Raw genomic sequence first — 23,245 nt, forward strand, 5'->3', positions numbered from 1 at the left:
AATCTGAATATCTACCCCGCCCCCCCTCCCCGTACATTGGTACTGAGGGGAGGGTACCCTGTTTCTCCAACACAAAATTAGTGTTTGTACCGTCTGGCCTTGTATATATTTTTTACTGTTTTAATAAAAAGATATGGCCAATCCACCTAACCAGCACATCTTTTGGGTTGTGGAGGTGAAACCCACGCAGACACGGGGAGAATGTGCAAACTCCACACGGACAGTGATCCAGGACCGGGATTCGAACCTCGGTCCTCAGCGGCGCAGTCCCAGTGCTAACCACTGCACCACATGCCGCCCTAGCATGTCCACACGTAAGGAAAAATAGATTAGGAAACTGTCACAGAACAAACCACATCTCTCTGGCTTTGTACCTTACGGTTATTTAAAATGGCTCTTCAATGGAATGAAAAAAGGAAGAAAGTTTGCTTTTTTATAAATGACAGCTGAAATATTATTGAGGAGCTTCTCCAGTCTAAACTTACCACCGGTGATCCTTTTTGCTTTCCGCCGTTTTGGAGATTCAGTTTTTGCTTTCCATGCTAGATGAAGAAGAAATAAAAATAATCAGTGCAAATCTTGCAATCACCCAATATCTATAAGTGATGACTATTGTTGTCAAAATATAAGCACTAAAATGCTGAATAATAGTTATTCAGTGAAACTGTAAAAGGATCTTCCTATAGAGATGCTGATGCATATTAATAAATTACTGCGGATGCTGGAATCTGAAACAAAAGAGAAAATGTTGGAAAATCTCAGCAGGTCTGACAGCATCTGTAGGGAGTCAAAAAAGCTAAAGTTTCGAGTCCAGATGACCCTTTGTCAAAGTCTAGGGGTACGCCGCATTGATTATCCACGGCCTCCGAGGCCCGCCCCGCGATGCTCCGTCCCTGACCGGCCGAGTTGCACACAGCATGGGGTACATGTACTCACACCGTCTGGGAAGCTCGCGTGGCAGCTGCGGAGTCAGTCCGGTGCCGCCATTGTCGCAGGACGGCTGATCCGCGGGCAGTGGGGGCTCCATTCGGGGCTGGGGGCACTGTGGCCGGGCGGTCCAGGGCGTGTGAGTAGCTACAGGGGGGCACTACTTTTGCGGTCCGGGTCCTCGGGCTGAGTCCACCAGGGAGCACAGTGCGACCGCTGCAGGCCGCCGCGCACATGCGCAGCCACAAACCCAGAAATGCTCAGGGCTGCATCGTCAGCTAGAGCTGCGATCTCTACGCTCCCTCCCTACTAGCCCCCAGCAAAACGGGGAATCGGTGGCTGTTTTGCCCCAGTTTTCCTGGCGTAAAAGACCATCGTTTTCACGCCGGCTCCAAAACGGAGAATCCAGCCCTCAATCTCAGGAGATTGGAGGTTAAGGAAAGTAGGCCATTCAGCCCTCTTCTGTTAGTTAATGAGATCATGCTGCATCCATATAGACCCTCCGTTGTCCCATACCCATTGATCGCTATAGTTCACAAATATCATCCTTTGCAGAATTAAGAGGAACAATTGATCTTGCATAGATCACAGAATAGCTTTTCACAGTAACTTCATTTGAAGCCTACTTGTGACAATAAGCGATTTTCATTTCATTTCATTCAGATTGTCATTTGCAGAAGATATTTTGTGTACAGGGGTGTGATGTAACTTTGCGACATCTTCCCTTAATCTTCGAAGTTCCAGGGTGTAAAACCCTAAACTGTGTATTCTCTCATCGTAATGTAACACTTAAGGGCCAGTGTAGTGACGCTGTATACAGTCGGCAGCCGGCACGCCAGCTCAAACCACACATGTCCTGCGCCGTCGGGAACTCAGCCCTTCAGGGGCGAATCATCGGGAGTGGCCAGCCAAAGAGGTGCCAACAGCATTGAGAATGCACGCGACGCACGTCACAATGACGCCGGTTTGGAGGTGGCGGAGAATCGCAAACCGGCATCATACTGGCGCCAACCCCAATTCCGGCGTCGGAATTGATTCTCCGCCCGATCGCCGATTACGATTTTGCCGTCAGGCAACGGAGAATCCCGCCCCGGCATCATTCTGGTGAATCCACAGCACATTTCTCCTCAATGTGGATGTTACTGGATAGACCAGCAGATGCATGCGAAGACCCATTCCTCCAAGTGGACTTTGCCCATTCCCGGTGATGCTTTCCAGATGTTCCGTTAACACGTATTATAATAGACGTTAGCATCTTCCCCAAGACTGATATCAAGCTAACCGGCCTGTAATTCTCGCTTTTGTTCTCTCCCTCCCTTATTAAATAATGGGGTTACATTTGTCACCCTCCAATCCCTAGGAATTGCTCCAGAGTCGCTAGAAGTTTGGGAGATGACCACCAATGCATCCAATATTTTCAGGGCCACTTCCTTTAATCCTCTGGGATGCAGATTATCAGAAAGGTGATACGTCAATCTTTAACCCCATTAATTTCCCCAGCACCTTTTTCTTACCAATTCGGATTTCCTTCAATTCCACCCTCTCACTGGACCCGGTGTTCCCAAACATTTCTGGAGATTTGACAAAGGCCATCTGGACTCGAAACGTTAGCTCTTTTCTCTCCCTACAGATGCTGCCAGACCTGCTGAGATTTTCCAGCATTTTCTCTTTGGTTTCAGATTCCAGCATCCGCAGTAAGTTGCTTTTATTTCTGGAGGTTATGTGCCCTCTTTTTGAAGACATAATCAAGCTATGTGTTCAATTCCTCTGCCATTTCTTTGTTCCCCATTATAATTTCCCCAGCTTCTGACTGTAAGGGACCTACATTTGTCTTTTCTAATATGTTTCTGTTCACATATTTCTGGAAGCTTTTACTGTTGGTTTCTATGTCTCCTATAATTTTACTTTCATGCTCTATTTTTCCCTCTTGATCCAATTTTTGTCCTCTCTTGCTCATTCTAAATGCTCTCAATCCTCAGGCTTGCTGTTTTTACTGGCAAGTTTATATGCCTCCTCTTTGGATTTAATATTAGCCCTAATTTCTTTTGTAAGACATGGTTGAAACACCTTTCCTCTTCTATTTTGGCGCCAGACAAGCATGGGTAATTCTTATAATTCATTCACTCATTCTTTAAATACGAACCATTGTCTATCCACGGTCAACCCCTTTAGTGAGGTCCCCAAATCTATCTTTGTCAATTCATGTCTCACATCCTCATAGTTCCCTTTATTTAGATTTAGGACCCTAGTTTCGGATTTGACTATTTCACTCTCCATCTTAATGAAGAATTCTATCATATTATGGTTGCTGTTCCCTCAGGGACCTTGTACAACAAGACTGTTAGTTAATCCTTTCACATTGCACAGTACCCAATCTGGAATAGCATGTCCTCGGGTTGGTTCCACAAAGTAATGGTCGAAAAGACCACCACGTACACACTCCAGGAACTCCTCCTCCACTTTACCATTGCTAGTTTGGTTTGTCCAATCTATATGTAATGTATGATTACAGTTGTACCCTTATTGCACGCATTTCTTGTTTAATGCCTTCCCTTATATCTCCACTAATGTTGGGGGCCTATAGACAAGCCCCAATAATGGGTGGGATTTACCGACCAACCCGCGCGTGTTTTTCGGTGGCAGAGACAGCCTACCAGCGGGATTTACCAACCACACCATCGTCAAACCTGTGCGCCAGCATGGGACCGGAATATCCTGCCGGCGTGAACAGCCGGTACATCACGCCCAATGTTTTCTGCCCCTTGATGTTTCTTATCTCCACCAATACAAATGAGCCACTATCCTTCCTCACTATTGTATTGATTTCCTCCTTTACTGGCAATGCCATTCCACCTCCTTTTCCTTTTTGTCTGTCCTTCCTGAATGCCGTGTCACAGTATTGTCACATTACCATCTATAAGCTCCCTGTGAAACAGAATACAGCAAGCAACCAGCAGCTACATTTAAGAAAGATATGCCGGACACTTACCACCCCATTGTCCAGGCAAACGCTCGCCTTCCCTTTTCCGCCAGTGTCTAGCACGCATCATGCTGTATTCATTTTCAATCTTCAGACGCTCCTCTTCAGGTATCCATGATTCTGCCACCTGTAGCCTGTTCAAATTCGCCTGCTGAACACGGAGTACGTACTGTTGGTGCCTTATCATAGCCTGGATCCTTCTGTCTGTAACAACCAGAAACAAATTCTCATAGTTTAGGATTATCGTTCAAGAGAAACATCAGCAACAGTTTGCACAATAACTTTTGTAATTCGTTTTTAAAAAAAGGTTAAAATAAAAACAGCAGAAAGACAAAAAGGACACAAATGTCTGGTGGATCACTAATTACAGTGCTCTCCTGTGTCAGCTACACAGGAGTTTGCAGGATCTGTAAAGGGTCAACTCATTTGCAAGAATCAGGTGAAGGTACAACTTCAGGTGTCCCCCAGGCATCTGCCTATCTATGACTGTTTGAAACTTTAGTCCGCCTGTCCCCGTTTAGATCCACAGCAAGGGAGATCTTCACTATCTTTAATAAAGGTTTCTCAGGGGGCCCAGGCTGCTTGCCTGGTCTAAGCTCACCACTGGAACCAGTGTGCTTCCACACATCAGGTGAACAAGTTGTTGGTTAATTCACCAGGTCCCAGTGGAGACTTAGGGCTGGTGTTAAAGATCAAGACCAATATCTAACATAATAATCCAACTGTAAATAAATGAAATGAAAAAAATGAAATGAAAAAAATGAAATGAAAATCGCTTATTGTCACAAGTAGGCTTCAAATGAAGTTACTGTGAAAAGCCCCTAGTCTCCACATTCCGGCGCCTGTTCGGGGAGGCTGGTTCGGGGAGGCCGGTACGGGAATTGTCTTGGTCTGCTTTCAAAGCCAGCGATTTAGCCCAGTGTGCTAAACCAGGGGAGGGAACTCCGTTCCCCCAGCCATGTGTTTCTTGGCGACACGCTGTTGGCTGGCACCGGGATTCTCTGCTCGCGCCGCTCATCAATGTGAAACCCTCAGCCTCTGCTGGCAGACACAGGGAATCCCACAGCCAGAGAAAACCGGCCAAAATCAGCAATTTAAAATTAAACTCTAAAGTTAAAATTGAAAGCCCCAAATGTAGCTGATAGTGTCTAACTTAATCCGTACAAAGGACAGAAGGAGGTTCCTCCTCAGACAGGGTCTACGTTTTGCAGCCCCCCCCCCCCCCCCCCCCCCCCAACCCCCGGTATCAGAGTAAAGGACATAAATTAGGTCGTATGGAATACCTACAGTACAGAAGGAGGCCACCTGGCCATCGAGTCTGCTCCGAAAGAGCACCCCACCTCGATCCCCACTCTATGCCGCAACCCAGTAACCCCACCTAGTCTTTCAGCAATTTAGCATGCCACATCTCTGGACTGTGGAAGGCAATCGGGGCAGCTGGAGAAAACCCACATGACATGGGGAGAACGTGCAAACTGCGCACAGACATGACCCAAGGCTGGAATTGAACCTGGGTTGCTGGCGCTGTGAGGCAGCAGTGTGCCACTGTGCCGCCCCCATAATGGAGAAGGTGCAGAATATTCTGCAGAGAAGGGAGTGTGCCAGAAGTTGTGGGACATGTCAGTATCAAAGACTTTCAGGAGCTAAGAAGGAAGGAAGACCTCAAACGTAATCTGTGTATTTCACACAGTGCTATGTTATAATCAAAATAGTCACAAGATGGTACAGACGGTCGAGATATGTAATAAGGCAGGAAGGATGGCATCGGTTTCATGGGGCAATAGGGTCAGATCCAGGACAAAAGACACCTATTCAAAAACTATGGGTTGCACGTCAAGACTGAGAACAATGACCTTGTAGGGAATTCATCAGTTTGGTTGGGGAGTTTAAACTAAATTGGCAGGAGGATAGGCATATAGAAGTAGAAAAGAGAAATAAGGTGCATAAAGAATAAGAGCGTTGGATTGTTTTAGAGAGGAAAGTAGTAGATGGAAGCAGAACAAGAGTGACTTCAAGGAATACAAAGTAAAGTTTCCTTCCATAGTCCAAAGATGTGCAGGTTCGGTGAATTGGCTAAGGTAAACTGCCCTTAGTGTGCAGGGATGTGCGGGTTAGGTTACGGGTATAGGGCAGAGTGCAGCGGTGCACACTCGATGGGCCAAATGGCCTCCTTCTGCACTGTAGGGATTCCATGATAAAAGCAAAATAGTGTGGATACTGGCAACCTGAAATTAAAACAGAGTCGGGTGAAAATGCTCAGCACGCCTGACAGCATCTGTGGGTGTTGAACACGACTCTTCCGCAGGATTGAAGTAAGGTAGAAAATGGAGGGATTTTATGCTGTTGAAATGGGGGAGGGGGGAGGAAAAACTTGGGTGGAAGCCAGGAAGCTGCTAAAGTTCCAAGGTACAAAAGGCAAAGAGGTTGGTAATGATCGTGGCCTTTGTTCAGAGTCAATGTAAGTGGCAGAACGATAAAGAGTTCTGTCTAAAAGCACGAAAAACAAGATTCAGGCAGAGGCTTGGCAAGAAAACAGAATCAAAATGGTGGATAGGGTTGGCTCAGAAATGCTTGAACTCAGTGTTGAATCCAATTGGCTGTAATGTATCCAATCAGAAGATGGGGTCCTGTTCCTTGAGCATGTGTTAAGTTTCACTGGAACAATAAAGTAGGCTGATGCCAGAAATATCGATGTAAGATTGAGGTGTTGAATTAAAGTGCCGCGTGTGGTAGTATGCATTAGGGGTCATGTGGGACTGTGAAGCCATGATGTCATTGGCTGACAGATCCCGGGTCCTGGTTGGACGTTGACCTCTAGCTCCGCCCTGAAGGCGGAGTATAAGTACCTGGAGCCCTCCCCCGCAGGTAGTCTACTACTGAACTGCGGGGGAAACAGTCACGCTTAATAAAGCCTCATCGACTTCACTCTATTCGTCTCTCGGAGTTTTTGTGCGCTACACCGCGCAACCGGAAACTCAGAGCCATGTAAATAGAAGCAAAAGCAAGAGGAAAAAGGAGTGGATGTTTCAGGTACATTCCAACAATGAGGAAAAGTACAGAATCTAAGCCTTACCTTTGGCTCTTTGGTTGTCAAGGGAGAGGGAGAATATAATGAAGGAAATCGAAGACGGTGTATGGTGTACCTCATGTTTATTCTTCATAAGACCATAAGATATAGGGGCAGAATTAGGCCACTCGGCCCATCGAGCCTGCTCCGCCATTCAATCATGGCTGATATTTTCTCATCCCCATTCTCCTGCCTTCTCCCCATAACCCCTGATCCCCCTATTGATCAAGAACCTACCTATCTCTGTCGTAAAGACACTCAAGTGTTTTGGCCTCCACAACCTTCTGCGGCAAAGAGTTCCGCAGATTCACTACCCTCTGGCTGAAGACATTCCTCCTCATCTCTGTTTTAAAGGATCGTCCCTTCAGTCTGAGATTGTGTCCTCTGGTTCCAGTTTTTCCTACAATTGGAAACTCCACATCCACTTTATCTAGGCCACGCAGTATCCTGTAAGTTTCAATAATATCCCCCCTCATCCTTCTAAACTCCAACGAGTACAGACCCAGAGTCCTCAACTATTCCTCATACGGCAAGCTCTTCATTCCAGGGATCATTCTTGTGAACCTCCTCTGCACTCTTTCCAAGGCCAGCACATCCTTCCGTAGATCCGGGGTATAAAACTGCTCACAATACTCCAAATGGGGGTCTGACCATTTGTCTAGCCTCAGAAGTACTTCCCTGGACTTGTATTCTAGCCCTCTCGACATGAATGCTAACATTGCATTTACCTTCCTAACTGCCAACTGAACCTGCACATTAGCCTTCAGAGAATCATGAACCAGGAATCCCAAGTCACTTTGTGCTTCTGATTTCCTAAGCATCTCCCCATTTAGAAAATAGCCTATGCCTCCATTTCTCCCTCAGCTGTGTGGGCTGGTGTGGAGATTGTGGGGGTGTTCTTCCTGCTCCAGTGGGGCACTCTGGAGGGGAACATAGTGCCCAAAGAGCATGGCTCTATCTACCTAATCTTGCAGACAGACCAAGTCGACATACCCAATGGCCCACATACAGTGTTGTGTTTTTATTTATTTGCTCATAGTTGGCTAGCTCAGCATTTATTGCACATGCCCAATTGCCCTTCAGAAGCTGCTTGCGAGCGGTTTTCTTGAACCACTGCAGTCCATATGTTGTACAAAGACCCATAGTACTGCCAGGAAGGGAAGTCAAGGATTTTGATCCAGCAATGGTGAAGGGGTGATGATAGAGTTCCAATTTAGGAAAGCATGTGGCTTGGAGTGGAACTTGATAGTGACTGTGATCCCATGAATCTGCAGCCCTTGTCATTCCAGTGGCCTTTCATGAACCACTTAAGGGCCTCAATTGGTCTTGGGGCAGAGTAAGGCTGATATCAACCTTCCCTGTCCATACCTTAGTCAGGGGAGTTGAGAAGGTGATGGAATCTCCACCACGCTCCTTATTGCCCAATTAAATATCCCTCCACCCCTGTCTTTCATTCTGCTCCCAACAAGTTGAAAGGGGGAACATGAGGAGCAAATAGTGGCAAGGAGAGAATGTGAGGATGCAATGGCAGCTTAGAACATACAGTGCAAAAGGTGGCCATTCGGCCCATCAAGTCTGCACCGACCCACTTAAGCCCTCACTTCCACCCTATCCCCCTAACCCAATAATCCCTCCTAACCTTTTTGGTCACTAAGGGCAATTTATCATGGCCGATCCACTTAACCGGCACATCTTTGGACTGTGGGAGGAAACCGGAGCAGCCGGAGGAAACCCACGCAGACACGGGGAGAACGTGCAGACTCCGCACAGACAGTAACCCAGCAGGGAATCGAACCTGGGACCCTGCCCGAGGGAGCTTTCAGAAAAAGAAAACCACAAATCATCAAGAGTTGGCTGAGTCAAATTGTTTGAATATCTTTAAGGCAGTGGGTCGATTCTTGATAAGGAAGGGGTGAAAAATTATCGGAGGTAGGCAGGAATGTGAAGTAAAGGTTAAAATGATATCAGTCATGAGCTTACTGAATGACAAAGCAGACTTGAGGGGCCAAGTGGCCTACTTCTGTTCCTAATTGATATGTGCAACCCACCCTCCACACAAGGCCACGTGTCCTTTGTTAACTCAGTCTCAGTCCGGGCAGCACTGGAGCTCAGTCTCAGTCCGGGCAGGAGTGGAGCTCAGTCTCAGTCCGGGCAGGAGCTCAGTCTCAGTCTGGGCAGGAGCGGAGCTCAGTCTCAGTCCGGGCAGGAGCGGAGCTCAGTCTCAGTCCGGGCAGGAGCTCAGTCTCAGTCCGGGCAGGAGCTCAGTCTCAGTCCGGGCAGGAGGGGAGCTCAGTCTCAGTCCGGGCAGGAGCGGAGCTCAGTCTCAGTCCGGGCAGGAGCGGAGCTCAGTCTCAGTCCGGGCAGGAGCGGAGCTCAGGCTCAGTCCGGGCAGGAGCGGTGCTCAGGCTCAGTCCGGGCAGGAGTGGAGTTCAGGCTCAGTCCGGGCAGGAGTGGAGCTCAGGCTCAGTCCGGGCAGGAGCTCAGTCTCAGTCCGGGCAGGGGCGGAGCTCAGTCTCAGTCCGGGCAGGAGCTCAGTCTCAGTCTGGGCAGGAGCGGAGCTCAGTCTCAGTCCGGGCAGGAGTGGAGCTCAGTCTCAGTCCGGGCAGGAGCGGAGCTCAGTCTCAGTCCCGGCAGGAGGGAGCTCAGTCTCAGTCCGGGCAGGGGCGGAGCTCAGTCTCAGTCCGGGCAGGAGTGGAGCTCAGTCTCAGTCCAGGCAGGAGCGGAGCTCAGTCTCAGTCCGGGCAGGAGCGGAGCTCAGTCTCAGTCCCGGCAGGAGGGAGCTCAGTCTCAGTCCGGGCAGGAGCGGAGCTCAGTCTCAGTCCGGGCAGGAGCGGAGCTCAGTCTCAGTCCCGGCAGGAGGGAGCTCAGTCTCAGTCCGGGCAGGGGCGGAGCTCAGTCTCAGTCCGGGCAGGAGTGGAGCTCAGTCTCAGTCCGGGCAGGAGTGGAGCTCAGGCTCAGTCCGGGCAGGAGCTCAGTCTCAGTCCGGGCAGGAGCGGAGCTCAGTCTCAGTCCGGGCAGGAGCGGAGCTCAGTCTCAGTCCGGGCAGGAGCGGAGCTCAGTCTCAGTCCGGGCAGGAGCGGAGCTCAGTCTCAGTCCGGGCAGGAGCGGAGCTCAGTCTCAGTCCGGGCAGGAGCGGAGCTCAGTCTCAGTCCGGGCAGGAGCTCAGTCTCAGTCCGGGCAGGAGCGGAGCTCAGTCTCAGTCCGGGCAGGAGTGGAGCACAGCTGAGTTTCATTTTTAAAATAAATTTAGAGCACCCAATTCATTTCTTCCAATTAAGGGGCAATTTAGCGTGGCCAATCCACCTACCCTGCACATCTTTGGGTTGTGGGCGTGAAACCTACGCAGACACAGGGAGAATGTGCAAACTCCACACGGACAGTGACCCAGAGCCGGGGTTGAAGCTGGGACCTTGGTGCGGTGAGGCTGCAGGGCTCCCCACTGGACCACCGTGTTGCCCTAACAGCTGAGTTTCATAAACACCAAGGTCAGATTCTTGTTCTCATTCACCTCACAGTCGTGAGTTTAAAATGTGTTTTTTTGGGAGGATGGGATTAATTGAAAAACACAAAGAAGTGAAAGTCAGGGTCATTATAATAAAGTAATATAAGTCAACGAAGCAGGGTAAGGGAAATAAGTTAATAGTATTCTTATATAAATGTAATTTATTTGTTGAAACAGGGAATAACTAAGGGGCTTAAGGGTCACCATGGCAGCAGAGCTCACACAGGTGATATGCTCCTCCTGAGCGATGTGGCTAATCATGGAAGCTTCAGTTGTCCCTGGTGACCACATGCACAGGAAGTGTGTCCAACTGCAGCTACTGACTAACCACTTTTCAGAACTTGAACTGAGAGTGGGTTCACTGTGGAGTATCCATGATGCTGAGCAAGTTGTGGATAGAACGTTCAGTGAGGTGATCACACCGCATGCGGGTGAACATTGAACAGGCAGAAAGGGCATGGGTGACCACCAGGCAGAGTAGAGGAAGGCAGGTAGTGCAGGAGACCCCTGTGGTCATCCCCTTTCTAACAGATATACTGTTGGGGGAGACAACTGTGCAGTGAAACTTTGTGGCAGCCAACTTCATGGCACCGTGGGTGGGTTTGCTGCACAAGAGGGGAGCAGGAAGAATGTCAGGGCTATCGCAGTAAGGGATTCAATTGTAAGAGGAACAGGCAGGTGTTTCTGTGGCTGCAAAAGAGACTCCAGGATGGTATGTTGCCTCCCTGGTGTCAGGATCAGGGGTGTCACTGAACGGCTGCAGGGCATACTGAAGGGGGAGGGCAAGCTGACAGATATCGTGGTGCACATTTATACCAACGGTATAGACAGAAAAAGGGATGAGGTCCTGCAAGCAGAATTTAGGAAGCTAGGAAGATTAAAAAACAGGGCCCAGAAGGTAGTAATCTCTGGATTACTTCCGATGCCACGTGCTAGTGAGTATAGACATAGGAGGTTAGTCCAGATGTATGTGTGGCTGGAAAGATGGTGCAGGAAGGTGCTTTAGAGTTTTGGGATATTAGGAACGGTTTTGGGATGGATGGGACCTGTACAAAGCAAATGGGTTGCACCTGAACAGAAATGGGACCAGCGTTCTTGCAGGGAGGTTTGCTAGTGCTATGGGGGAGGGTTTAAACTAAGTTGGCAGGGGGCTGGGATCCTGAGAGAAGGTTCAGCAGGTAGAGATGCACAGCCAAAATTAGAAGAGATGTCAAGTGAGTCAGGAAGGATTTCTAGACCAGTTAAGTCACCAGGGGTTTTGGCAAGACTGGATGGTACTTATTTTTATGCGAGGAGTCTGACGAACCAGGCAGATGAGTTGAGGGCACAAATGAAAATCTGGGGATATGATTTGTTCTTTCGAGGTCTACTTGTTCTTTAGAGGTCTACAAAATTATGAGGTGCATAGACAGAGTGGATAGTCAGAGGCTTTTCCCCAGGGTAGAGGGGTCAATTACTAGGGGACATAAGTTTAAGGTGAGAGGGGCAAGGTTTAGAGTAGATTTACGAGGCAAGTTTTTTACGCAGAGGGTAGTGGGTGCCTGGAACTCGCTACCGGAGGAGGTGGTGGAAGCAGGGACGATAGTGACATTTAAGGGGCATCTTGACAAATACATGAATAGGATGGGAATAGAGGGATACGGACCCAGGAAGTGTAGAAGATTGTAGTTTAATCGGGCAGCATGGTCGGCACGGGCTTGGAGGGCCGAAGGGCCTGTTCCTGTGCTGTACATTTCTTTGTTCTTTGTTCTTTATTTGATGTAATTGCTAGGAGTAACACCAGGTATAAGCCCAACCTGTTTATTTGGAGTCACTAGCTTTCGGAGTGTAACTCCTTCATTTGGATGTTTGGATGTTTGGATTTGTTTTTTGTCATGTGTACCGAGGTACGGTGAAAAGTATTTTTTGCGAGCAGCTCAACAGATCATTCAAGTGACTTAGTCATCAAGTCATCAAGTCACCTTAGTCATCAAGTGACTAAAGCATTTTCTCTTTTTTACTCTCATCCCAAACCATAGAATTTATAGTTCAGAAGTAGGCCATTCGGCCCATCGGGTCTGTACCGGCCCTTGGAAAGAGCACCCGACTTAAGCCTATATCTGCACCCTATCCCCTTAACCCAGTAACCCTACTTAACCTTTTGGAAACTAAGGGGCAATTTATCGTGGCCAATCCACTTAACCATCACATCTTTGGACTATGGGAGGAAACCAGAGCACCTGGAGGAAACCCACGCAGACACAGGCAGAACGTGCAAACTCCGCACAGACAGTGACCCAAGGCCAGAACTGAACCACTGTGCCACCGTGATGGGGTACCCAGCACATCAGTGCAAAAGACAAGGTTGAAACATTTGTTTTTAAGATAAAGATAGATAGGTTTTTGAAGAATAAAGGGATTAAGGGTTATGGTGTTCGAGCGGGAAAGTGGAGCTGAGTCCACAAAAGATCAGCCATGATCTCATTGAATGGCGGAGCAGGCTCGAGGGGCCAGATGGCCTACTCCTGCTCCTAGTTGTTACGTTCTTATGTGTCACCATCTTCAGTCGGAAATGCTGTGTGAATGATCCATCTCAGCTTCCTCCTGAAGTCCCCAACTTCACATGTTCCAGTTTTCCGTAAAGTCAATTCACTCCAAGTGATATCAAAAAATAGCTCAAGGCACTGGTGTAGCCATCTGGGGTGGCCACTTACAACTAGGTACAGAGAAACTCGCAAAGCCTAGTGGGTAAAATGGACAAGCCAAGACTCAGGCAGGCTCAGAGCCTGAAATGCATATTTGTGAGCAAGAAGTCCAGACGGTATTGAAACTCCGACCAATTAGCATTTTAATGGGGTCGATTAACATTTGATGGCCCATCTTCACCAAGACAAAGGACTGGTACTCGAGCAACCGGGACAGTTCGGCGCCACTCCCTGTTCAAGGGAAGTGCAAACAACGGATTCAGTGACCGCTTGGGACACGCCCAGCCATCCAGATCCCCGCCCACTTATTGGTTAAGGAATCGAACGGAGTGATCAGCAATCACTCAATTAGTGGGGCCCAAACTGAAGGACCGCCCAAAAGAGCGTGAAAACCCCCAAGTATAAGAAGAAGAGTTCGCCACATGTTTGTCCTCTCTTGGACCTGGTACCCTGGTCACGGCCATCTCCAAGTGCAGCAACACCAGAAGCAAGTACAAGTTCAACGCTCGCTACCAGACGGATGAGCCTAACTTGAGCAGCAGTTACTCCTTCAAACCCGATAGATCCAGAATCGAACAGCGGCCACTGTTTCTCTGACCTAAGCCGGGTGCCCGAAGTTAAGTACAGGTTGTCTTAGTCTATAGATGTAGTTAACTAGTAGTGTTTATGTTGCATGACTAATTGTGTGTATATAAAGTACCCTTGACCTTGAACTAACTAATTGGTGTTTGGCTCTTTGTGATCGATATCCGGTTGAAACTTGTGGTGGTATCATTCGATACCTGGCGACTCTGAGCAATATAATATTGATAACATAGAAAGAAGGGTAAACTCACTGACTGCCATAATTGGAACAGAGCCACAAAAAGGACAGAGTAAAAGAGTAAAAGAAGAAAACGCAACACTGGATACTGTAATGGCTATGGGCCCGGACAATATTCCGCCAATAGTACTGAAGACGTTTGCTCCAGAAATTACTGCGCTTCGAGCCAAACTGTTTCAGGACAGCTACAATGCTCGCACTATCTGACAATGTGGAAAGTTTTCCAGGTATGTTCTGTCCAGAAAAGGCAGGACAGATCCATCCTGGCCAAATATTGTTCCATCAGTCTCATCCTGATCACCAAAAAAGTGATAGAAGGTGTCTTTGACAGTAGGATCAAGTGACACTTACCCCGTAATAACATTCTCACTGATTTTAAGTCTGGACTCCAGCGAGACCACATAGTTCCTGACCTCAGTACAGCCTTGGTCCAAATAGGGACAAAAGAACTGAATTCAAGAGGTGAGGTGAGAGTGACTGCCCTTGAAATTAAGGCAGCATTTGACTGACTATGGTGTTGAAGAGCTCTGGCATCATTGCAATCAATAGGAATCAGATGGAAAATTCTCCATTGATTGGACTGATAATATTTGCATCACGCCAGGCAATGTGCATCCTGAACAAGAGAGAGTAATCATCGCCCTATGACATTCAATAGCATTACCATTGCTCATGTGAGGAAGAACTTTGTTACTGCAGTAAATGGCAATGAGCTGGAACTTGCTGCTAGTGAGGATGGTGGAGGCAGAGATGATTAGTGAATTGGACGGACATTTGACATGTCCCATTTGAGGCTATTCCGACTGAAACAGCACTCTCAACAAGCAATTAAAAGGGATAAAAAGAATTGAACTTCTCAAGACACTACCAACATTTTGAGAAAGAGCAGGGCATTTAAAACTCAGGCTACCCTTGAAATGTGGCTGGTTACGAGTACTTACCATCAGGAGACATTCCCGCTCGAATGTCTGCTCCTGCCTTCTTTTGTTCGTCCATTGCAGCGGTGGCTTGAAACGTTGTAAATCGATCATTCAGTTTTTCTAAAACTTCTTTCGGCATCCATGATTCTGCCACATGTAGCTTATGCATCATGATCCGTTCTTCAAGCTCCCTTTCTAGAAAGGACAGAAATAGAATTAATGGTATTTAGAAATAAGATTAACAATGGATTAATTATTAATAATGAATGAATAAAGCTGGAACAATCACAATTCTTGTAAGATCAAAAATATCATGCACTCATCTTGTTTAATATGCTTTTCCTGAACTTTTGTTTTGTAATCAAGGGCAAGAAACCACTAAAACTAAATGACCTGTGAGTAATTATCATTAATATTAGTGACAATGGCATTCGGTACCAGTGGTAAAGTATATAGAGTAAATGCACTGAAACCAGGCTATCGGTGTGGAGCTTTGCTAGACATCTCTTTAAAATTATTGGAGCATTGGAGCAAAAGTTGCACTTTTCCTTTCATATCCATTTCAAATCAGGCAGAGGACAAATTAACTGATCCAGTCTTACATTTGGTAATGGGGAAACCCTGAATTTTCGGTACATTGTTCATGCCTATTCCACCCACTTAACAGATTGGTAAATAAACCATGGTGAGATGCAAAGGATGTGGCCCTGAAAGTTAAAAATTGTCTTATGCACCTCACTCTGGAGGTGGGTTAGTAGGCAGACGTGCCATAAAATTGAGTGGCAAGGCAAAGGTGCCAAGCTTCTCGCCTGTCTGCCACTGCTGGGATTTTATCATAGCAGGGGAGGCTTTGGAAAGCCAGCGAGCTAGTCCATGGGCAAACCGAGGCCTTTAAGTATCAATTAATAGTCACTTAAGGACTTCCTAATACCGTCGATGAGAGGGACAGAGTGGAGGTCATCAAAATCCTTGTCGTTGACCAGGGAGGCAGGCAATGATGCCTCCTATTCAGCCACTTTGAGCCCAATAGAGGCACCATCCCCCAATCATTTTACTCCCTCAGCCGATCTAATAAACCTGGATGACCATCATTCTCTCCAGGGCCTGCCAGTCTGAGCCTGGTGGAACAATAGACCAGGAACACTCAGCCCCCTCCCCCACCCTTTCCACTTATGCCAATCAAAAGGTCAGTGTTATAACCTGCCTGCTCACCATTGGCTGGGCAATAATGACAATCCCACAATCCTGTGGGAGTATCAGCTTCCTCAATGAGGGGGGAGGAGAAATCATTAGCAGACTCCCTGTATAAATAAAGCTGGCCAGTTATGAACCAGCAGGAAGGAATAAGCAGCAAGCGAGGTTGCTGCTGTTGTGTATATATATGTTATTGTAAATAAATGTTATTACTTTGTATCCTTGAAACTCGTGCTGGATTCTTCATGGCCCTCACAAAACTGGCGACGAGGGTTAAAATGAATAGCTGTCTACACTGCTGAAGCCACCTCCCTGGATTTTTGTTGGATACAGGTTGGAAGTTGCTTTCTATTACACCATCTGTATGGACGTTTGGATGTTTTTGATGCTGCGCGGGAAAGCTGGAACCAGTATGCACACTGGATGTGTTACTATTACCGGGCAAACAATATCACCGAAAACGAGCGCCAGGTGGTCATATTGCTCACCGCCTGCGGCCCGCATACGTTTGGGGTGATTAGGAGCCTTACGTACCCAGCTGCACCGGACACCAAAACGTTTGATGAACTTGTGAATTTAGTGGGGCAGCATTTTAACCCAACCCCATCCACAATAGTCCAACGTTACCGGTTTAATACCGCTGAGAGGACCCCAGGAGAATCCCTTGCCGACTTTCTATCCAGGCTACGCAGGATTGCGGAGTACTGTGACTATGGTGAGACCTTGTCAGAAATGTTACGCGACCATTTGGTTTGCGATATTAACAATGCGGCCACCCAGAGAAAGTTGTTAGCTGAGCCAACATTGACTTTTCAACAGGCTATTCAAATAGTATTGTCCCGAGAGAGCGCAGAACGAGGAGTGCAGGAGATACAGGAAATGGAAGTGCATGCCTTGGGGCGCAATCCCTTCCGTCCAAAAACGTCCCCCCGCACTCCTGCAGTACCTTGGGCGAGTCGACGCCAGTGGCCGTCGGACATTCCTCCCCGAAGGGAGCCTTCTCCAGAACCACTGGATGAGGACCATGTCCGTGTCAGACTTGTAGGCGCCGACCCCGTCGCGGACGCCGGTCCTGGGGCCGCCAGAGATGCCGTCGTTCCGACCGAAACTGGGACCAGCACAGGGGCCGTAACTGGGACCGGCCCAGAGGCCATACCTTCCATGTGGATGAACCTGTGGCGACTACTCCTGAGGACGTGGAGATGGAGGACGACTGCATGCATTGTGTGGCAGCTCCCCGTGTGGCCCCCATTAAGGTGACAGTACGGGTCAATGGTCACCCGCGTGAGATGGAGTTGGACACTGGTGCAGCGGTCTCCGTGATCGACCAGAGGATATTCTACCGCATCAAGCAGGGTATACAGACCCTTGCATTAACCGACACACAGGCCAGTTTGGCCAACTACACGGGGGAACCATTGGACATTGCAGGAACTACGATGACCCCTGTTATTTATGGACGCCTGGAGGGGCATTTCCCACTTATCGTGGTGCGCGGCCCTGGGTTCAGCCTGTTGGGTCAGGACTGGTTGTGCCATTTGCATTTGCAGAGGCAGCACATCCTCCAAACAGTTTCTGAAGGGTTGACTGAGGTGCTAGGATGATACCCAGATGTATTTCAGCCCCATTTTATTGGGGTCAAATAAAAGGGGCCGTAGCCCATATCCAAGTCGAACCAGGAGCCACGCCGCGCTATTTCCGGGCGCGCCAGTGCCTTACGCCTTGCTCGAGAAGGTAGAAGGGGAGCTCACTCATTTGGAAACTTTGGGTATTATCAGGCCCGTCCGTTTCGCTGACTGGGCAGCACCAATTGTACCTGTAATGAAGCCAGATGCCACAGTTCGCTTGTGCGGCGACTATAAACTTACAGTGAATACGGCTTCCCGACTTGACCGATATCCAATGCCTCGCATAGAGGATCTCTACGCAAAGCTTGCAGGTGGACTCTCGTTCACAAAATTAGATATGAGTCACGCCTACCTACAGTTGGAGCTGGCCCCTGCCTCCCGACAATATGTAATGATTAATACACACTGGGGCCTGTATGAATACACACGTTTGCCCTTTGGAGTATCCTCTGCCTGCGCTATTTTTCAACACGTTATGGAGGGCATTTTGAGAGGTTTACCGCGTGTCGCTGTCTACTTAGATGACGTTTTGATAACAGGGATGTCAGAGCAGGAACATTTGGAAAATCTGGAGGCTGTCCTTAGACGCTTTTTGGAGGCTGGAGTCCGTTTACGTCGCACAAAGTGCGTCTTTCCGGCGAAGGAAATAGTCTACCTGGGTTAGCGGGTGGACCGCGAAGGTTTGCACCCCGTCGCAGAGAAGGTGCGTGCGATTCAACAGGCCCCCGCCCCGACTGACAATTCGCATCTTCGTTCTTTTCTTGGCCTCGTAAACTGTTACGGAAGTTCCTCCCCAATCTGGCAACTACGCTGGCCCCGTTGCATCTTCTGCTAAAGAAAAATCACACCTGGGCTTGGGGTCAGCCGCAAGAAATCGCTTTCCGGCGGGTAAAACAACAATTGTCGTCGTCTGGGTTACTAACCCACTATGATCCTGGAAAGCCTTTGCTCGTCACATGTGATGCATCCCCGTATGGGATTGGGGCCGTCCTGTCCCACAAGATGGAGAACGGGGCCGAGCGGCCGATGTCTTTCGCCTCCCGCACATTGACTGCAGCGGAGAAAAAGTACGCGCAGATCGAGAAGGAGGGCCTGGCAGTGGTCTTTGCGGTGAAACGCTTCCACCAGTACGTGTATGGCCGCCACTTCATATCGTGACTGATCATAAGCCTCTGCTGGGACTTTTCAGAGTGGATAAGCCAATACCGCCCATTGCTTCCGCACGGATCCAGCGCTGGGCTTTGTTGCTCGCTGCATACGAGTATTCTCTGGAGCACAAACCAGGTACGCAGATAGCAAATGCCGACGCGCTGAGCCGATTGCCTTTATCAACCGGCCCCATGTCGACCCCCACGACCGGTGAGGTGGTTGCAACCCTAAACTTTATGGACACCTTGGGCGAAATTCTCCCCCAACGGCGGGATGTCCGCCGACTGGCGCCAAAGACGGCGCCAATCAGACGGGCTCCTCTTATGGGGGACGCGTGTGATTGTCCCAGAATAAGGACAGGAGCTGATACTAAGAGACTTGCACAATGGGCATCCGGGCGTGACCAAGATGAAAATGTTGGCCCGGAGTTATGTTTGGTGGCCAGGCCTCGACACCGACATTGAGAAGGTGGCCCAAAACTGTTCCATCGTCAGGAGCATCAGAAGCTTCCGCCGGCCGTGCCCCTAAATCATTGGGAATGGCCAGGGCGGCCTTGGGCGCGCTTGCATGCGGATTTTGCCAGCCCTTTTCAAGGATGCATGCTCCTTTTATTAATCGGCGCCCAGTCTAAATGGCTAGAAGTGCATAAGATGCCAGGCACAACGTCCTGCGCAACAATTGAGAAGATGCGTTTGTCTTTTAGTACGCATGGCCTCCCTGAGGTGCTGGTCACAGATAACGGCACTCCATTCACCAGTGAGGAGTTTGCGAGGTTCATGAAGATGAACGGCATACGCCATATCCGCACTGCCCCTTACCACCCGGCTTCAAATGGGTTGGTGGAGCGCGCAGTGCAGACATTCAAACGAGGCCTAAAGAAGCAGTCTTCCAGGTCAATGGACACGAGACTGGCTCGCTTTTTGTTTTTGTATAGGACCACCCCCCATGCGGTGACTGGGGTAGCTCCCACAGAACTCCTAATGGGCCGGAGACTTCGCACCCGCCTTAGTATGGTTCCCCGGACATTGGCGCAAAAGTACGCCGCACACAAGAATGGTAGGGACAGGGTTTTTCTCGGCATCGGCCGATTCGGCAGTTTGCACCTGGTGACCCAGTGATCGTTCGGAATTTTGCTGGTGGTGCCCAGTGGGTCCCTGGCGTAATCTTTCACCAAACGTGCCCTATATCTTACCAGGTGCAAGCCCAGGGTCGTCTCCAGCGCAAACATGTAGACCACGTTCGGTCCGGAAGACTATCCCTTCCAAAGATTCCCCGGAGCTCATTTCTACAGCCGCAGAGACCAGAGACAATGGAAAGTAGTCCTCACAATCTTCCTCTGGTGCCTCACTCAAAGCCTGTGCAGGTCGTTACAGAACCGCGTGGAGATAGAGACGCCGAGATGACAGAGGCAGCAGACTCTGACTCCGAGATGGAGACACAGGACGCATCAGAGGGGGAATCCTCGGGCCCACGGGCCGTGGATGTACAACCGTTGCGCCGTTCATCACAGAAGCGCCGGTCTCCGTCTCGTTACACGCCGCCCGATCCAGCGCCTCGTGCAAATGGTGTCCGGCCTGCGTCAAAACGAGCCCGACGCCCTCCTTCGCCAAGGTCTTTGGTGGATTCCTTGGACTTTGAGGGGAGGGATGTTATAACCTGCCTGCTTACCAATGGCTGGGGACTAATGACAAGCCCACAATCCTGTGGGAGTATGAGCTTCCCAAATAAGGGGGGTGGAGAAACCATTAGCAGACTCCCAGTATAAATAAAGCTGGCCAGTTTGGAACCAGGAGGAAGGAGTAAGCAGTAAGCGAGGTTGCTGCTGTTGTGTGTATATATATGTGATTGTAAATAACTGTTATTTCTTTGTATCCTTGAAACTCGTGCTGGATTCTTCGTGGCCCTCACAAAAGTCAGATTCTGATTGATTTCTTCTGCTAGTTGCTGCACTGCTTTCCATATTTATTTCATGTTTGAAAAGTCTACAAAACGCGGTGGGCCAGGTGCTTAAGTAATTTCTACTGACTAAAACGCTTCTGTGCCAACCAATGGCTGCACGACATGGGTGAGCTAGTAGCCATTCCTCTTGGAATATAATATGACTGTCTATCTTTGACCATCAGAAACTTGATGGAATGTGTCATCAACAGTGCTGTCAAGCATTAGGGAGGTCAGCTCCTGACCTCATTACAGCCTTGGTTCAAACATGGACAAAAGAGCAGGCCTCCAGAGGTGAAGTGTGAGTGACTGTCCTTGACATCAAGGCAACATTTGACCGGGTTTGGCATCAAGGAACCCGCTCAAAACTGGGAATCAAGGAGGAAGGTCTCTGTTGGATGGAATCACACCAAACTCAAGGAAAGGTGATTGTGGTTGTTGGAGGTCAATCATATCTCAACTCCAGGACATCACTGCAGGAGTTCCTCAGGGTAGCGTCCTGGGCCCAACATTCTTCAACTGCTTCATCAATGACTGTCCTTCCATCTGAAGGTCAGAATTGGGAATGTTCACTGATCACTGCATAATATTCAGTCCCATTCGCAACTCCTCAGATACTTAAGCAGTCCGTGTCCATATGCAGCAAGAGCTGGAAACCCACTCAGAACCGTCCATGGTCTAAGAGATTGCAGTAGTGTCACAGGGGCTGGGGTGGATGAGGGATGTTGTTTGGTGTCAGTCCTACCTTCCTGCCCTGACCAACAAGTCATAGAGTCGAGAGGCGGGATTCTCTAAAAATGGGGCTGTGTCCCCACGCCGGCGGCAACGATTCCGGCGACAACAGCGCCTGAAAGTGAGGAATTCTCACCTTTCTACGGAGCTAGGTTGCCGCCGGAGCCATCCCCGCAGCTCCAGCCGGCGCCGAAGGGCCGTTGAAAGTTCGTGCATGCGCAGAACGGCCGGCGTGATCACGCGCACTCGCGGACCGGACGGCGTATTTCTGTGGAACCAGCCCCGCAGCAGATCGGTAGGCCCCGACCGCGGGCCAGGCCACCGTGGGGGTGCCCCCGGGGTCGGATCCCCCGCCCCTCCCCCACCAAACACTTACCTGCGAGGTCCCGCCGTGTGTGAGTTGAGTAATTCACGCCGGCGGGACTGGGCAAAACTTGATGGCCACTCGGCCCATCGGGGTCCGGAGAATCGCCGGGGGGGGGGGGGCGCTGTCAACGGCCCTCAACCGGCGTGACAGGAATCCCGCCGGCCACTGAAAAACACCGCCGGAGAATAGGACAGCCGGCATGGGGACGGCGGGGCGGGCTTCGTGCCTCCCCACGGGGATTCTCCGACCGGCTGCAGGGTCGGAGAATCCCAGCCATAGAAGTTCTACAGTGCAGAAGGAGGCTATTCGGCCTGTCAATTCTGCTTTGACCCTTCGAATGAGTACTCTAACCATGTCTACCCCCTGTCCACCCTGCTCTATCTTATCCCACATCCAACTCATCCCGCCAATCAAGTTAAAAACGACACCTTTGTTTGAGTGGTTTGCTGTGCATCCCCTTCCGGTGTCACCAAGCTCTCCGCGATTGAAAAACGCAACGGCAACAAATATTAGCTACACCTATCTTTGAGAAACAAAATGAAAATTCAAACCTTCGTCAGACATTCCAGCAGCCGCATCTGTTGCCTCCATTTTCGCCATCTCGTTTTCACGTACAATTTGGTCACGAAGAATGATGGTGTCATTTTCAAGATTTCTGCGTGTTTGTGAAGGTAACCAATTTATGGCTAATTCAAGCTTTTTATTCATTAGTCGCTGAAGATCTGATGCCAGTCTTCGGTTAGTGGGTGCATCTGAAGCTTTTTTTTCTATATAAACAAAAACATCAATAAGATTTTGTCATGTCTCAAAGACGTGAAAGAGATCACACACTGTTTAAATTAAACTTCACCCTTTCGCTTATTTGAAACGTGGACCTTAATGAACCGCTGCTCCAGGTCACATAATTCACTCCAGTTTCTGGAAATTTCTAACGGCAGTTACAGGACAAAAACTCAACCCTCATTCTTGTGTAATCTCACACCTCTCATTGTGAGAACGCATACGCTCAATTAAACCAGGGAATAGCAGGCAACTCATCTCCCCAGCTTGGCAATATAAAAGGGAGAACCGTCAAAGCTCATTACACCTGCAGAATCGCAAATTTGACTTCTGAGGTGAACAATGGGTTTTGACCAGAGGCATAGAAAATCCAAGTCCACCTCCAACTGGCTCATTAATGGGAAATGGCACATGACCTAAGCTTTTGATCTTTGGAAAGTTTCATATTATATTTCTAGACTCCCAACTCAGTCTTCTGTTTAAACTCCAGCCTGCAAACATCAAAGCTGGGCTCCAGGTTGGCCAACAGCCTTGCATTCAGCCGAAGCCTTCTC

General features: G+C 49.0%; 1 protein-coding gene across 6 annotated transcripts in view; it reads right to left on the bottom strand.

The window, feature by feature from the left end:
* The window catches only part of LOC140424705 (uncharacterized), a 429,538-nt gene that overhangs the window by 360,535 nt on the left and 45,758 nt on the right, over positions 1-23,245 (bottom strand). For all 6 annotated transcript variants that reach the window (XM_072508006.1, XM_072508009.1, XM_072508004.1 and 3 more), the window contains exons 7-10: positions 22,463-22,678; positions 14,925-15,098; positions 3,917-4,111; positions 486-542 (exon numbers count right to left, since the gene is read on the bottom strand). In XM_072508006.1, coding sequence (XP_072364107.1) covers positions 486-542; positions 3,917-4,111; positions 14,925-15,098; positions 22,463-22,678 — 642 coding nt within the window. The remainder of the gene's footprint in view (positions 1-485; positions 543-3,916; positions 4,112-14,924; positions 15,099-22,462; positions 22,679-23,245) is intronic.

Source organism: Scyliorhinus torazame, chromosome 6, assembly GCF_047496885.1.
Source record: "Scyliorhinus torazame isolate Kashiwa2021f chromosome 6, sScyTor2.1, whole genome shotgun sequence".
NCBI classification, from domain to species: domain Eukaryota; kingdom Metazoa; phylum Chordata; class Chondrichthyes; order Carcharhiniformes; family Scyliorhinidae; genus Scyliorhinus; species Scyliorhinus torazame.